The following is a 17422-nucleotide window of genomic DNA, read 5'->3' as shown; positions in this document are numbered from 1 at the left end:
ACCGTGGTGCCAAAGTTGGATCGAGGGTGCTGCAGGGCTAGATGAAGAACAAGTGGGCTCTACTGAAGTAACTGTAAGGAATACCCACTAATGACGGTGGCTATGAGGGTGGTAAAAGCTAAAGGAGTTAATATGTGTAAAATGCTTAGACTACTGCCTAACATGTAATAAATCTCTTAAGTATGAGAGCAAGGATTTGTTTGATTTTTTGTTTGTTTGTTTACTTATGTTTTCCAAGTGTGCCTAAATGAGTGCTTGGCACATATTAGGCCCTCAATAAGTATCTGTTGAATGAGTGCTTGTTGAAGTTTTGCTTTGAGGGCTCAAGGTGATGTGGTGGGGTCTGGCCACCAGAGGGCAGAACCAGCACAGACAGAAGATCCTGTGGGCTGAGGGCCATAGGGGGATAGAACTAATTCCCAGACAGCTGGGGTCGGGTAGAGCTGGGGGGAGGCCTGAGAGGAGTACCTACGTCATAGAACATTAGGATGTTTAAATTATACCACCTTAACATCCTAGAATTTTATTTAGTCCAACCCTAGGTGTATGTAATGAGGTATACCAAGCGCCTACTTTGTGAATTAAAATAAGCAGACAAATAAGTAGCCCCAAGCCCTGAGATCCCTGGAGTTGCCCTGGTATCTACAGCTCTTCTTTTGAACTTGCGACTACCCCATACTTTCCTCAGTAAATCCCCTTTTGTGTTTATGCTGATATACGTTGGGTTTCTGCAACTTGCAAACAAAAGAAATTTGTATTATTTCATTATTAAGCCCTCTGAGTATGAGGACTGTATGAAGGGAGCTGCCTACATGGATAGGGACACTGAAGTCCCAGAGAAGCCACACTGGGCCTGCTTGCTGCTCCGTCCCCCAGCCAACGGCTCTCCACATTTCTGCCTCCAAGATTTCCTTGTCTCGTTCCCTTCTTTCACTCTGCCCGCTGAGATCTGTCCTATCTTTCAGAGCCTAGTTCAAGTTCTACCTCCCTGACTCCTCTAGATCTACTCAATCTTGTTTCTCAAAACCCTGATACCATCCGTCACCTGACCATTTGTTATTACACTTGATTGCATTTCATATTTTATTTGGAAGTTTGGGCTGGGTGGTCTCTAAAGTCGCATCCAGCTGTCGACTTCTAAATCTGTTGTCTTTCCATATGTCACATCTCCTTAAGCAGGTCTCCACCTTCTCCCTCAAGAAAAGATGAGCAAAGGCTTGAGCAGACACGGGGCTCAGCACAGATTTGCAGGGAGTCAACATAACTAACCGCTCACGGGAGCAAATGTGGTCTGTGATCCTCCATTCAGGAAACACATAGGCATTCATTTTTATTTTTTCAAATTGGAAGTAGCTTTTCCCCTTTTTCCCCCTTATTATACAAGTAACATACTTATGGTCAAATAAATCAAATATTACATAAATTTTTAAAGTAGAAAGGGAAAATCACCCATAATCCTCCTCAGAGATAACTGCTATCAAAATATTTTTCAGAGTTTTTGCTATACACAGATATGTAAGTTTCAACAGGGCCTTCTGGAGACCCCATGGAGACCCTGTGAACAGGAATCAAACAGAACAGTAGGAGGTCCCAAACTGGGATTTGTAGCTTGTAAAGTATTCACCTGCCATATTGCATGTATTAGATTGAACCATATGAAACTATTGATGTTCATCTGCTTTTGTCCTACAAGCACAGCAGTGTTATATGGTTCAGCCTAATGTATGTGAAGCCCTGAATGTCAGAACTGCAAGAAAAAGAATGGTAGAGCTCTTAGAGACTTTCAAGGCTATTTTGTTGTGCTGAAGAGGGAAAAGGATCAGAGAGAGAAGTGACTGGCCAGTTCATGTACCACATTAGTGGTAGAATCAGGGCTCATCCTCTTTCCACTGAATCAGGTACCTGCCTTTCACACTCTGCTTCTCTTAAGATAATCTTCTAAGTGTGATAAAATCTTCTAGAAGCAAATTTCAACTTGGTATCAGAAAATTTCTCACAGTACTCAAATCGGAAGAGGCTGAGTTAGAGGTAGTGAAGTCCCCATGACTGGAGATGTGGCTGGGAAGGGCCCTGTGACATGACTGGAGAGGCACTTGAACCGTAGACATACGGAGGCTTAACATTCAGGGCCCTGCGCTTGCATGGCCCCTTCTTAGGGTCTTAGGAGGGGCCCTAGCAATGTATTAATGTGGTAATATGTTTTTGTAATATTTGCACAAGTAAGATATTTTTTAACTCTTTTTCTTAAGGAGGGCCCCCAGAATTGTGTAAGTTTCAGGCCTGGACCCACTCCTGTGTGGCACAGAGTTTTGAAAAGCACTAGGCAAGGAGAACATAGTTCCTGGGTTCCAGTCATGGCCCCACTCTGGCCCAAATGGGCAGAACAGCACTCGCCCTGCTTCCCTAATGGGGTAAAATCCCAAATGTTAAATGGGTTGAAAAACATAAAGTATGAACAAATATAAATAAGTAACATTACTCAGATTTCCATCTGTGATATGGGATAATCATCACTGCTTTTCATGGTCATTAAAGATAACACATAAAAAAATGTGTTCTCAGTGCATCTTCCTGTTCCATGTCCCTCTGCTACAACTTCTCCTTCCTCCAGCCCCAGCCCCCAGCACCCATACGCCAGCCACAGGACCAATCATTGGTTATTATCCTTTGCTACTTGTATATATTTATTCATGAGGCTCTCACTGTCTATAAAGTCGACCTTTGCAAAAAACAATCCTTATACCCAGGTCTGCCCCTGTCCTCCCAGCCCAATGATGATCTCCTTTAGCACTGTTTCTTGTTAATCTTACAGACAGGCATACTGAGGCCTAATGTGGTCCATGGATGAGTTCTGGAGGCTCCAGAAGACAATCTTCAGGTGTCTTGATCTTCAGCTGCCTGGGCCCCCCAGCATCAGATCATAGACACACGGTTCTTGATGTACACGTGATAGGGGTCGCTGCGCTTGTCCACTTTGCGGGAGCGAGTATATCCCAGGACAAGGCTGCCGACAGTAACAGCAAATAGGAACATGACAAAGAGAATGTACATGTAGGAGTTGTCATCACGGCCAGGTAGCCTGGCCTGCAGCTCCTTGGTCAGGTTGTCTGGCCCCGGCCGACAGAGCAAGTTGCTGTGAAGAGTGGCATTTAGAGCCTTCAGCACAGTGTGCAGGCTCTCATACCAGGTCTCCGTCCCATTGGTAGTCTCCATAGCAACAGGGATTGAGGTGAGGGAAGAATGGAAGAATGCTCTGGTGGTGACAAAAGAGAGGGGATGGTTTTGGTTACCTGTAGCTTGAATGGCCTCCCCATTCCTTCAGACCCCAGCTAAAGTCCCAGCATCGCAGTTTATTCTAACTACTTGTTAACTTCTCTGTCTTCTTCACTAGATTGCAAACTCAGTGAAGGAGGCACTATGTCTGTTTTACTCAGTGCTATATACGAGCACTTTTGACAGCCCTGAGTAGGTGCTTAGTACTTGTGGAATAAAGCCTTCCTTGACCATCGCAAACTATGCTGATCTCTCCTTTCTTTGGATTCTATAAATGACTGAGTTTTCGGCTAGAAGGACCTTAGGGATTATTTAATCTAACTCCTTCCATTTTACACACAGGGAAACTGAGATCCAGAGAGAATAAATGGCTTGTCTGTGATCCCAGAGAATATTAGGTGTAGAGCCAAGACAGAGCCCCTCTCTTTGATGGCCGGCTCAGAGCCCCTTCAGCTTCCATGCCAGCTCTCAGCAGGACTGAGTGGCACCATTAGAAGACATCCCTCAGAACTCTCCTTCAGCGCAGTTCTTTTTAATACTCCACAGACACCTTTAGAAGATGTTTGTGGATGGCTTAGATTTCACCCTACCTGGAGGCCAGAGGCTGGGTCACTTGACCTCTCAAGCATCCTATGTCCCAGTCACTCTAGGTATTCCTAGCTATTTGGGGGAAACACTGTTGGAAAGGAGGTGGCTGGGGAAGCAGAGAGAGGCTGATAACCACTGCAGGCATTGGAGAAGAGAAGAACAGGGTTGGGCCTGAGGACAGGGGCGTGAAAGGAGCACTCAGTCTGGTTTGGGGTTTTACCTGCCCCAGAGAGAGAAGACACAGGCACCTCAACTCTCCTGCCTTGCCACACAAAGCCACTATGTACCTGGTATATAATAGGTGATAAGAAATGTTCCTTTTCCTTCCTCTCAGAAATCCTTAGTCTACAATATTGAAAAACAGCCAAAGACAACCTTGTATCCCAGTCTCTGAAAAACCATAGGTCATTCCCTTTAAACAAGTCTCCACACTCACTGCCTTCAGGAAGCCTCATTAAGTGCTCCCCACCCCTTAACCATACTCCACAAGCTTTATCTTCACAGCCTTCCCTTTCCCCCAGCACTTACATAGAGGCAATGTGTGGCTGTCCTCCTGTTATTGATAAAGGTATCAGCAGATTACATGCTCCTGGTCAGTAAGGCTGCGTTCCCCAAGTCTAGCAGACTACCTTGAGACTGGCTGAGTGTTCTCCTTCCCCTAGGGTCTACCCTGAGACTTGCTGGGTGTTCTCTTCCTCAGGTGTCTACCCTGAGACTGGCTGGGTGTTCTCCTTCCCTCAATGGTCTCCAGTAAAGATGGCCACTTCAAGAACTTCTCCATAGGCCAAGCACTCAGAGTTCACTGACTGGTTCCAAAGCCCTCCTTTATCTAGGTAGAGGTGTCAACCAACCAGAGTTGATAAACATGACTATTAACCATAAAGTCTCTTCCCTGGAAAAGATGACGGTTAGTTATGACTGTGATAAATATTCATGAATGGCTCTATGAATGCAGAAGTTAGAGGGAAGAATCGAAATAATACAGAGGTCACCCAGGACTAGCCGACATCATGCAAAGCCTTTGGGCCCCCTGCCATCTAGTACTTGGGCTACCTTGTCTGAATGGAGGAGGGGAAGAGAACAAGAGCTCACTGAGTTGGTCTAGGAGGTGGAGGTTCTCATCTAATACCTAACTTGTCAGGCAAGAAATTTGTGCCTTCTTCTTTCCTCACGATCCAATGTCCAATGGAAAGCAGCAGCAGCACAATGAAATTAATGGCTCAATGAATCATTCAGCCAGTCATCATTTCCGGAGGCCCACTCTTGGCCAGACCTCATGCTGGGAGCTTGGGGAGGCTCGCCCCAGTCCCTGCACTCAGGGGTACATTGCCAGCTCTCACATAATGCAAAGAACAAGCCAGGAGCTACTGGGACTTAAAGGAAGAAGTAATGAATTCTGATCAGGGCTCAGAGAGTGTTCATAGTGATGAGGTATTTGATTTGGACGTTGAATGGTTTTTAGGAAGTAGAGAAGGCAAGGGAAGAAAAGAGATAACAAAGCCATGACAACAAGGAAGCACATAAAACATTTAAAAGAATGGAAAGTAGTATAAAGGAGTTGCATGGAAGGACAAGATAGGATGTGGGATAGAGAGACTGGCAGGAGCCAGATCATGCAGAGTCTTGAGTGCCAAGCTGCAGAGTTGGAACTTCATCCTGAAGTTGGGGAAGAGGCATGGAACGGCATTTAAAAAGGGGTAAAATTATCAGATCTGTGCTTGGAAAGAACACTCTGGCCGCTGTGTGGACTGGAGGGGGCAAGAATTGAGGAAGGAGCCCAGTGACAAGGGTCTTGAAATATTTCAGGTGCAAGATGCTGAGTCCTGAGCTGGGGCTGAGGGGATGACAAGGTGGGGCGGGAAGAGATGTGAAATGTGACAGGCATTTTGGGGAGGGAAGGGCTAATGCGAGGATTGAGGGAGGAAGGGGCCTCAGACAGTTTTACAGATAGACGACAGACAGATGGTGACAGGCAGATAGCTTAAGTGTTGGAGGAGCCCCCTTTGAGGTAAATGAGTTTCTTGCCTTGTCGGAGCTTCAGTTCCATCATCTACCAAAAAAGATTATCACCAGTAGTTGTTGTTCAATGGGTATAGAGTTTCAGTTTTGAAAGATAAAAAAGTTCTAGAGGGGCTGGCCCGTGGCCGAGTGGTTAAGTTGGCGCACTCCGCTTCAGCGGCCCAGGGTTTTGCTGGTTCGGATCCTGGGCGTGGACGTGGCACCACTCATCAGGCCATGCTGAGGTGGTGTCCCACATGCCACAACTAGAAGGACCCACAATGAAAATATACCACTATGTACTGGGGGGATTTGGGGAGAAAAAGCAAAAAAAAGATTGGCAACAGTTGTTAGCTCAGGTGCCAATATTTAAAAAATAAAAAAAGTTCTAGAGATCTGTTTCACAACAATGTGAATATAGTTAACACTATTGAGCTGTATTCTTAAAAATGGTTAAGATGGTAAAGTTTATTTTATCCGTTTTTTTACCACAATTTAAAAGAAAAAACAGATTATCCTCCCTGCCCTGCCTCCCTCCAGGCTCACTTGACCATGCACTTTTATTATGGTGAAGAGGATTTTTAAAATATATTTTAATGAAAAACATGTTTTTTATTAAAATGAAAATCTATTTTTCATTTTTGAGAGGTAACTATGTCTACACAGTAAAAAATAATAATGATAATAAATTTGAAGCATGAATGAAGATGAAGTTTCTCTGTTCAAATGGCCCAGGGCTTTTTCTGGGGACAGTCACTGTTGGCAGTTTTCTTAGATATCCTTACAAGAGGGTTTTATCTGACAGGCAGAAGGGGGGCAAACTCAATCCGGAAGACCCCCCCAACAGCAGGCCATTCCGCTGGCTCTAAGTCAGCTTCAGGAATCTCCCTGTGGGTGCCTTAGGCTTCTCAGCCCCTCAGCCTCTTCAGGATGCCTCTGGACACATCCAGGGGCTCAGTGTGGACTTCAGAAGCTGGGAAGGCCCAGTGCTGGAAAGCAGAGGAGGGGGCAGAAAGGAAGGAACCAGACACACAGGAAAAACTTCAGAACCAGGGTGGATCACCCAAGGCTGGGCCCCAAGGGTTGTGCAATAGCCTTGCTGTGGGCCCTGACCCCCTCCCGCTTCCCTTCCCCTTCCTGCAGCATCTGGGTCAGGCTAGCCTAGGGTTGCAGTTACAGGAACTGTGCAGTGGCCAAGGGACATCTGACTGCTATCCCTGACTCCAGGCCCGCAGTGTCTCCATTGGCTGACTTCATGAGAAATCTCAGTTTAACATGTGGACTCCTGCTCAGGGACCAGCTCATAGTGCAGCCTAACGCATTCCCTTTCCCAAGTGTACTGGTATCTTATTAGGAGCCTCTAAAAGGCTGAAAGGGCCTGAGACCCAAGGGAATGATGCAAGTAGCAGAATGGCAGTTGGCAGTGGGGCTGATATTTTACATAGGAACAATGCTGTTCCCAGTCAATCTATTTGGATAGACAGGGTACAAATGTGGTTACAGCATCAACATTGTATATAGCATAGCTCACTATAAAAATCAAGGAGAAAATTATACAGTGCGTGCCACCAAGCACTCCACAGACGTGGTAGTGGTTTTATTTTTGTAGAGCAGAAGCTGGCAGGGCCTTCAGAGTCCATGTAGTCTAACTTCCCTCATGTTACAGTGAAGGAAATGGAAACCCAAGGAGCTGTTTTGGTTCAGCTGCTACTTGTGTGACTTTGGGCATGTGACTTCCCTTTTCTGGGCTCCAGCTTCTGTCTCCATCTGTAAAATGAAGAGGTTCTACTATGTAATCTTGTAAGGTCCCAGTCAGCTCTAACATCCCATGAAGGTACGAATCCCAAAGCCGTACTGTGAGATTATGGGAGATTGGAGAGGCTGGTAGGGGAGGCATTTGGGGGGCTTTTTAGAGCCCCTCAAATCACAAGATAGAGAAGGTTGCAGATTTTTCCCTCACAGGTTAAGATGCTTCCGAGCCCTGGGACAGAGTTGTACCTCATAGTCCAGCCTAGATAAGTTTATCTGGTTAGCTGAGAGCCAAAACAGTTGACTTCCTTTTTCCTCATAACAGCTCATCTGCCAGGGTGATCTAGCCTGAGGAGGAGACAGACTCCGTGTAGAAAGTGGGGGTAGGGGGACGGTGGGGGCTCTGAAGCAGAGTTCAGTGAGGGAAATAAGGATTCATGAAACTGTTCTTCCCCAGATTCTCCTTCTGGGGCTTCTCTGGATAGACCTGGATGTTTGTGGTTCATGTGGGGAGCAAAGAAGCCATAGTTACATATCTTTAGGTGCTGGGTTGGGGTGGCAGTGAGGGCCTGGGTGCAAGGGCATCCTATTGGGTCAGGAGAGGCAGAGAGCTGATAAAGGGTCAGGGTGGTTCTCTATGACCTGCCTCTGGGTCCCAAGCCAGGGATTGGCAGTTGGCAACATTGGGAATTTTGCTCCTCTTTCTGAGCTCCTTGACTTCCCTCTCCAGGAAGGTCACTGACTATGAAGCTCTTTGGATGGGAGAGACAAAGCTTCTGCCCTGGAGAGTCCTTGACTTGAAACAGGAGGTTGACCAGCTAGGAAGGAAGGTGAACAGTGACTGACCAAGCTGAAAGAGATTTTGAAGATCATTTAGAATCTAAATTCTAGGCCAACCCCTTCACTTTGTAGACGGGGGAACTGAAGCTCAGGGTGGGAAAGTGACTCATCCAGAATGACATGGCTAGTAAATGGCAGAGCTCGGGTGAAAACTCGGGTCTTTGGGGATGCTGTTCGGGTGCTCTTTCCACTACAGATGGCAACATTCCCTGGCATCGGAGCTGCATATCACACCAAACACAGCCTCCTCATGTCCTGGGGCATCATCTCCTCTAACTCCATTACTACTGCTTTTCCCTGCACAACAGATTCTCGCCAATCTTAATTGAGGATCTGGTAAAGGGGGAAGTCGGTAAGTTTTGGAGGAGGAGATAACCTTTATATTCTCATCTCCCACGGCCCTTTCTGCTCCAGACCTGCTCCTCATCCCCCAAACAAGCCAGGTGCACTCTCGTCCTCCACATTCTGTTGCTACTTTTCCCTGCACATTAACAGGTTCTCCCTATATGTTCTTGACTTGAACTCATCGGACCTCTAACTAGGGGGTGGAGGTGTAAAGCTGTGATCTGAAGGATGAGCTGCGTATCTTAGTGAGATTTTCTTTCAGGTTTTTCTGGGGAAAAGGGAAACTCCACCAGTGGTTCTTCTGGTTTCCCCATTGCTCTGTTTCAGCTACTCTTTGAGAATGAGTGTCTTATGTGCCTGGAAATGTAGCAGAGAAAGCCGGAGAAAAAGTCACATAAAGCAGGTAGGGGATGCAAAGACACCTCCTGGGACCACACAATTTTGCTACTAGTCCCTCTGGTGGTCTTATCACCACCATGGACTGGGGGCCGGTGGAGTGAGAGAGGAGTTGAAGCAATGGACCTTATCATATAGTAGGAAGGAGATACAGGAATAGAATCTGACCTGGGAGGGATCTTAATAATCATGTCGTTCGTGCAACTCCCTCATTCAACCAGTGGGACAACAGAGGGCCCCCCAGAGAGGAAATTACTTGCTAAAGTTCTCACAGCGAGGAGGAGTGGAACTGGGACTGGAGACAGGTATCCTGTCCACAGATATTTCCACTGTAAGATCCCTGTTGCCTGTAGGACAATCTAACCTCCTCTGATTATTGTTCAAGCTCCTTTGGATGTGATCCTGCCTCTGCCCCATCTCACCACAGCTCTCCTCAGTGCTGTGTGCCCCATGACACTGAGCTATAGGCCATTCTCCAAACATTTCCTGCACCTGCACACCTCTTGCCTTTGTTTATGCTGTTTTCTTAGGCAGGAATGCCCTTCCTCTTCTTATCTGCCTGGTGAACTCCTACTCATCCTTCAAGACTCAGCTCCAATGTCACCTCTGTACACCCTCTCTTGAGACACCCCCTCTCCACTCCCTAGCCAATCAGTCTCTCCTTCTTGTCTGTTCCTAAAGTGCTTTGCATAAAACCCTATTAGAGCGCTATGGTGTACTGAAATTGTGTGTATCTATATAGACATTGATAGACATAAATGCTAAACTGTGCGCTGTGAGGTGTGAGGGCAAGGAGCTGTGTGCCTCATACCTTTCTTTATTCCCTGGGCCTGAGCACATAGCAAGCACTCATAAATGAATCGGGCCGGCCCGGTGGCGCAGCAGTTAAGTGCGCACGTTCCCCTTCTCGGCAAACCGGGGTTCGCCGGTTCGGATCCCGGGTGCAGACATGGCACCACTTGGCAAGCCATGCTGCGGTAGGCGTCCCGCATATAAAGTAGAGAAAGATGGGCACGGATGCTAGCTCAGGGTCAATCTGCCTCAGCAAAAAGAGGAGGATTGGCAGCAGTTAGCTTAGGGCTAATCTTCCCAAAAAAAAAAAAAAAGAATAAAAAAAAAGAATAGATGAATCAATGTCTCTTCTTATTAGACCATCCCCCTTTCAGCACACACATACACATTCATGAAAACAGCTTACAGTACTTTAAAAAAGCAACTTCAAGGGCTGGCCAAAACAGGTTCCATTTGGTGCGAGGAAGGGGAGGCTCAAAGACAAGCCAGGTGGGGAGGTGAGTCAGAGGAGGAGGAATTCTAAGCCTCCTTTGGAAGCCCAGAGTTTCCCTGCACCTGAACCCCATTCAATCCAAAGGGCAAACATTCTTGGCCCCAAAACACCGGCAGTGGCTTTGCAATCCTCTTTCCTGTGTACCTACCCAGGGTGTGGCCACCCCCCGACCCACTGCACACACACAGTCCAACTCCCAGTTGCGCAGCCTGTGCTCTGCCTTTCAAGTGTGCCTTTCATGGTTCCGATCTTGGCTGTATGCTTGGCTGTGTGACCTTGAGCACTGTATTTATTTTGTCTGGAACTCATCTCTGAGATGAGATAATCACCCCTGTCCTGCTCACCTCACATGGGAACTGGGGGAGACAACAGATGGGAAGGTATTTTAGAAATTGCAAAGAATTATATAAACATGAGGTAATTATCGGGCAGGCTAGTCACCTTGTTTCCTTTTCTATTTCCCTAGCCCCCTCACCCAATATTACCAAGAACAGCCATCCCCATGTCCCCTCTCCCCACCCTTGGTTCTCCTACCCTCAGAAGAAGCCAGGAGATTCTTCTTACTCTTTGTGATTCTCAGACACACTTACCTCCTTCAGGAGCCTTTCTTGTTTCCAGTCCTCTCTGATCAGCCCTGTAGTCTCTTGCCATTTAGGGGTACCATTCTGTAGTCCTGTAGTTGATGGAGAACACGCCAGAGTTGGAATCAAGAGACCTGTCTCTATTTTGCTGACATATCTAACCGTGTGTCTTGGTTAAGTCGGTTCTCCACTCTGGTCCTCATTTTCCCCATCAGTAAGATGGGTTTTTTTGTTTTGCCTCCCCCTTAGTAGGTATTTTGAGCATCCACCCATTCAGTTTAGGGATAGACACGTGTTTTGGGAAGTGTGGAGTGAGTGAGGGATGAAGAAGGTTGTTGGTTATCATCTCAAGGCGTCAAGGAAATCTGAAATCAGTCTCCATGCTTCCAGCATGAGACTTCTCCATTTGGAGTCGATAGCATGGCTGGATGCCAGGAGATAATGGGGAGCTCACACATTTACAATGCACCTTTGTAGGTGAAGTGGAGAGCACCCTGGGCTAGGAGTGAGAGACTTGGATTCTACTTCTGTCTGGTCCCTCGTGTGACAAGCCATCACCTCCCTGGGCCTCAGGGTCCCCCTCTACAAATTGGTGAGGAATAGGGAAGGGGGATGGGAGGAGATATGCTCCATAGGTCCTCACACAAGGGTCTGAACTCATCCACTTTCTGGACAAGAGACTCCCAGGTCCAGACCCCGTTCCCCGCATGTCACACGAAGTGCAAGAGCAACAGGCCCAGGAGGCCCATTTTACAGGCGGTGACCTAGGAAGAGAAAGCACAAGGCATAGAGCCGGTGGGGGACCGCCACAAGTTTACACACCCTGTAAACTAGAACCCAAGTCTCCCGACTCCCAGCCCAGACCTATGTCATTAGCAGCAGAAGATGCCTTTGGGAGTCCCCAGATGAGGGGCCCAATGGAGCAGCGAACGGGCAAGTAAACCCCGCAGAGCTTGGCTCCGCCAAGCAAGAAGACCGCGCTGGGTCCGGGTGGGCCATTTCCGCGTGTGCGCTGGCTGGGGACCCGCAGGTGATCGCTTGCATGTTTGTGGATGTGGAAGGAACTTTGGTGGCGCCGTCCAGGGACCTGTGAGTGCTGGAGCAAGCTTCCACGGTTTCCAGGCGGGGTGTGCCAGGAGTCCAGCTCCGCACTCCCACGTGGGGCCGCGGGATCCCTGCGGCTCAGTCCTGGGGAGGATCAGCTCGGATTTGAGTCGCCCCCCACCTCCGGTCGGCGGTCTCAACGGAGGCGGGAAGCTCCTTCACCTCTCCCCGCCGCTGCAACTCAGCCTTGACAACTCTGCGGGTGCGCCTTACCTATCTCTCGGCAAGACTCCGAGGGGCGCCGGTCTGCTCGTCGGACACCTGGCCCTCGCTCGCGGTGCCGCTGCAGGGCACCTCTCTGCTCTCCGCTGGCCTCTCCGCGCGCCGCCGGCGCCCAGCACCGCCCCGCGCCCCCTGCACTCTGCGCGCCGACCTGCGCTCTGTCGGCTCCCTTTTTCCTTCCCCGGGGCGTCCCCTCCTCCGGCCCCGCCCGGCCCCCAGCACACCCATTCCTCCTCCCCAGGCTGGCTTCGGGCGCCTCCGCCCAGCGGCCTGGCCTCGCCCGGCTGTGGGCTCCGACCCTTCCGTCCCTTGCAGCGCCCGCTTCCTGGATCTGAGACCAAATGCCTCTCCCTTCACTTCAGCTTGCCCGGCGCTAGGCTGATCTCCGGAAGGCGAGGCTGAGCGTTGGGTGCTGGTGGAATCAGGGTTTGCTCCTAAGAGGCTGTGTGATGGTGGGCAAGTCGCTGCTTCTCTGGGCCGTGGCTTCCTCGCTGTAAAATGGGTACAGTTCCTGCAAGCATTCTCCACAGTGATGTTAGGGTCAGATGAGATCTTAGAATCCAAAGTATTAAAGCCCGATGGTCACCAGAGAAGTCATCTGATTCTAACACAAACTCTCTTTTTCGTTCAGTTTGGGGAAGGGACTGGCTTCAAGGAAGTCAGTGGCAGAGCTCAGATTCAGAATCCACTACACCACTCTCTCCTTCACCCTAACCGATGTCTCCTCCCTGCAAGTCTCAGCAGTCCCTCACATGCCCAGACAACCGATGTCCAGCCACACCTCACTGGTCCCTGTCCCAGGACTCCTTCACTTTCTGGCCACCAGGCCCTCACTCAAACTATTGCCTCCTTGCTGGTGACACCGCAGGCTCAGGAAAAGAGAGGCCGCCAGGGACAGCTGGGAAATGAGGGCCTTTTCTTTTAGCATTTAAAAGAAAAGCTGGGAAATGGGAGGCTGTGGGAGGGGAGTGGACGGGGGGCAGGGAACAGCCGCTCAGGGACTCTGGGGGAGTCCCTGTCAGAGCCTTCTTTACCGGCCTACAGCCTTAGAATAATTAATAACAAATCGAGGCGAGCTCTTGCTCCCTTGCAAACAAAGATCTGTTTTAGAACATCCGAGGCACATACCCTCCTTCAATCACAGAATCTCAGATTATATCTAAAAAGTGCTATCATTGTAAAAAGACCTACCACTGGAGGGAATGTTGTCCAAAATTGCTAATCTTCATCAAAACACGTTACTTCCTTGTTATTTCTGTGGTTACTTATTTTGACCCAGCTACTCCTTTTTCTTGGTCTGGATGTCACCTCTCAAGGAAGTCATCCTGACCCTGGGCGTGCAGTCTCAGATTTCAGTCTGCTTAAGAATCATCTTGGAGCTCCTCTCAGTAAAGCAGATTTTGAGTTCCACTCCAGAGGTTCTGCTTCAGGAGATTTGGAATGGAGCCCAGAAATGAGCATTTAAAAGAAAAAGGATTCCCTAATGATTCTGATTGGAGTGGTTGTTGAGACCAGCCCTGAAGATCAGCCCTGGCTCAGTTAGGGTTCCTTCTCACATCCTGCCAGGGCATTGCATTGACTTTATAGGACTATTTATTTCAGTTATATATAGATTGTGAGATCTTTGAACATAGGGATTGTCTCTTGTTCCATCCAGTTCCCCGTATGTTTTCTTCATAGAATTCAACGCAGTCTTCTTTTTATCTGAGTACTCATTTGGGATCTGCCTTTCCCATTAGACTGTAAGCACTACGAGAACACAGACCAGGGGTATCTTCTTCACCATAGAATACCCCGGATGTAACTCGATGTCTGTCTCGTAGGTGAGGAGAAGCTTTGGGAGGTAGGATCAGCATGGATTGTGTCTGCCGACAGTCTCAGAAGCCTGGGTCACCAGGGAAAAAACAGCATGAATCACAGAGGAAGTTTAACGGTCACATCATGTTACTTTATTCCATTACTCATCAGGAGGCTGTGCCTGTGCTGCCATGATCTTATCTCCTCTTGGCCTGTCAGTTTGACCCTCAGAATGCTTTGTCCTTTTGTTCTGCGCTTCACCCTTCTCCTGCTCTGCAGGCAGCACAGAGCTGTGGAAAGAGCACTGGAAGAGGTGGAACAAAGTTGGGGTGGGGTGGGGTGGTGTCAGGGGACTGCAGACCTCGGTGGCCTCTTCTCACCTCACCCTCACACACACTGTGTCCTTGCTTGTGGTAAGTGAGGTGGCACAGTGGTCCAGAATACGGACTTCGGGGTCCAACAGAGCTGGCTTTGAATCCTAGCCCTGCCACTTAATGGCTGTGAGAGCTTAACTTCTCTGAGTCTCAGTGTCCTTATCTGTAGAATGGGGATAAAATACCTACATCTTATGGTTGTGTGGATTATAGTAAGAAATTACAGTTATGCACCACATAACAATGTTTCAGTTGATGACGGACCGCATACACGATGGTGGTCCCATAAGATAGTACCATATAGCCTAGCTGTGTGGTAGGCTGTGCCATCTAGGTTTGTGTAAGTGCACTCTATGATGTTTGCACAGTGATGAAATCACTAAGGACGCATTTCTCAGAATATGTCCTTGTCATTAAGTGATACATGACTGTGCATGTAAAGTGCTTCACCTCGTACCTGGCACCTAGAAAATGCTCCATAAAGAATAACTATTAATGAGGGCATGTGTGTTCATGCTCACGTAAGTATGGACTTTCGAATCTTATGGTTTAAACAATAGGGGCTATTGGAATGCAGGCAAAAGTGGCGTAGGTGAGGACTAGGGTTGCAGAGGAGGTGGGTGTATCAGTCGGGAATCTTAGTTGCAACAGACAGAAAACCCACCTCAAACTGACTTAAGTAGAAAAGGTAATTTTAATAGCTCATGTAATTACAAAATTCAGAGGTATTCAGGTATGACTGGATCCAGGAGCTTAGATGATGTCTTCAGGAAGCTGTCTCTATGCATCTTTGGGCTCTCCTTTTTTCATAGTTTCCCCATTCTCAGGCAGGATACCACTTGTGGTAATAAGATGGCTGCTTTCAGGTCCATGTGTATACTCTATCCTGTCAGTAAAACCAGTAGAAAGAAATTCTTTTCCCCAAACCCTCCTGACAGAAGTCCTGGGTCAGACTCTTACTGACCTGATACAGGCCCAGTGCCCATCCTTGCACCAATCACAGAAGCCATGGACAGAAGCTGACAGGGGCATCATCTCTATTCAAACCACATAAACTTGAGTGGGAGAAATGGGTGAAGAGAGTCAAAAGGTGCAAACTTCTAGTTATAAAAGAAAGAGCCATGTAACATACAGCATGGTGACTATAGGAAATAAAACTCTGTTGCATATTTGAAAGTTGCTAAGAGGGTAGACCTTCAGAGTTCTCATCACAAGAAAACAAGGTTTTTTTTAAGATTGGCACCTGGGCTAATAACTGTTGCCAATCTTTTTTTTTTTTCTGCTTTCTCTCTCCAAACCCCCCCTGTACATAGTTGTATATCTTAGTTGTGGCTCCCTCTAGTTGTGGGATGGGGGACGCCGCCTCAACGTGGCCTGACAAGTGGTGCCATGTCCGCGCCCAGGATCCGAACCCTGGGCCGCTGCAGCGCGTGAACTTAACCACTCGGCCACGGAGCCAGCCCCGAAAAAATGGTTTTGTAGCTATGTGTGGTGATAGATATTAACTAGACTTATTGTGGTGATCATTTCACAATATGTATACAAGTGTCAAATCATTTATACACCTGAAACTAATATAATGTTATATGTCAATTATAACAATTTTTTGAAGTATAATTGACATTATACCTCAAAAAAAAAAACACATAAACTTCAAGTTGGTGCGGGGAGGGGGTATGATTCCCTAAGGAAAATTTGGACACTATTATCAGAAGTAGGGTGAATGGCTGTGCAGTCTGAAACAACAAGTGTTCTCTACGGTGGGCTGTGGAAAACAGATACGAGTTGGGCAGGCAGAGAGGAGGGAGGAAGGCACCCCAGAGATTCAGAGCTGAGCAAAAGTGAGAAGAGGGGAATAAGTGTGCTGTGAGCCCGACTCACGCATCTGGGGCAGGGGAGCAGGCATGTTCTCTGGAGTCCTAGAGAGAAGACTTGGGACCAAGTGGGCTTGAGGATGGGGCAGTCACAGGACCCAGATCTTTGCTCACCGGGAGCATGGAACAGGCTGCCTCTGCTGGAATGGGCTTCTCATCACTGGAGGTGTGCAAGCAGAGCTTCCTTCTCAGAGTGGCTATCAGAGAAGCCTTCTAGATCGGCTCTGAGATCCCTTTCATTTCCCAAATCTGAAATTCTGTGGTCCAGAAATCAGCTCCTCCCCCCACCCCCCACCCCGATCCTGATCCTGACGCCTTCTCTCTCTAAGGCGAATGCTCTGTTAAAGAAAGACTCAACCTGGCCTCCTGGGAGGGACAGGACCCACCACAGTTCTCAGGGGAACCAGGGGTGGGGGCTCTTCAGGGTCTCAAAAGCACCTTCACGCTCGCTGCCTTGTTTGGTCCTCTCACTTGTCCTGTGAGGAGGGCAGAGCGGGAGTCAGGGGTGCTGTTTACCGCATGGCCTTTGGAGTCCAGACTTGAGTCCAAACCATAGATTTGCCTCTAACTAACAACAGGAACTCGGGCAAATCTTCATCTGAGCCAGTTTCCCCTTTTCAAAACACTGTCAGTAATTCAAGCTTGTGGGCCTGTTATTTGCTGTGAAGATTAAACAATGCATGGAAAGTGCTTAGGACAGCCCTGGGCCCTTGTGGGTTGGGCTGGAGAGGGGCGAGTGTGGTGGAACTGAGTTGAGCTGGGTAACAATACCTCCTTGCAGGCACCCAACATTTCACAGGGCATTGCACACCCACAGTCCAGCCTCTGACTGCAGATTAGGGCCGTGTGTCAGTCAGGGTTCTGGCAGGAAACAGATGACACCTTGAAACTGTGTAATTTGAAGAGAGTGTGAAGGAGGGTTTAAGAAACCAACAAAGAATAGTGCAGTAGGCCTGGCTATCAGTGGGTGGAGACGGAAGCCACCGCTGGGCTGAG

General features: G+C 48.2%; 1 protein-coding gene across 1 annotated transcript; it reads right to left on the bottom strand.

The window, feature by feature from the left end:
* Positions 1-1304: 1304 nt before the first annotated feature.
* KCNE3 (potassium voltage-gated channel subfamily E regulatory subunit 3) lies at positions 1305-12529 on the bottom strand. Its single transcript, XM_008526142.2, has 3 exons — positions 12373-12529; positions 11065-11147; positions 1305-3253 (listed from the first exon to the last, which is right to left on the bottom strand). Exon 3 carries the CDS (start codon positions 3211-3213, stop codon positions 2914-2916), a length of 300 nt encoding a protein of 99 aa, XP_008524364.1. The 5' UTR covers positions 3214-3253; positions 11065-11147; positions 12373-12529; the 3' UTR covers positions 1305-2913.
* Positions 12530-17422: the final 4893 nt, after the last annotated feature.

Source organism: Equus przewalskii, chromosome 6, assembly GCF_037783145.1.
Source record: "Equus przewalskii isolate Varuska chromosome 6, EquPr2, whole genome shotgun sequence".
Taxonomy (NCBI): Eukaryota; Metazoa; Chordata; class Mammalia; order Perissodactyla; family Equidae; genus Equus; species Equus przewalskii.
The sequence above is the reverse complement of the archived record's forward strand: the minus strand, read 5'-3'. Positions and strand labels throughout refer to the sequence as shown.

What these genes read in the sequence shown, in the direction of transcription:
- KCNE3 (XM_008526142.2), bottom strand. Translation starts at nt 3,213, where the DNA reads ATGGAGACTACCAATGGGACGGAGACCTGGTATGAGAGCCTGCACACT.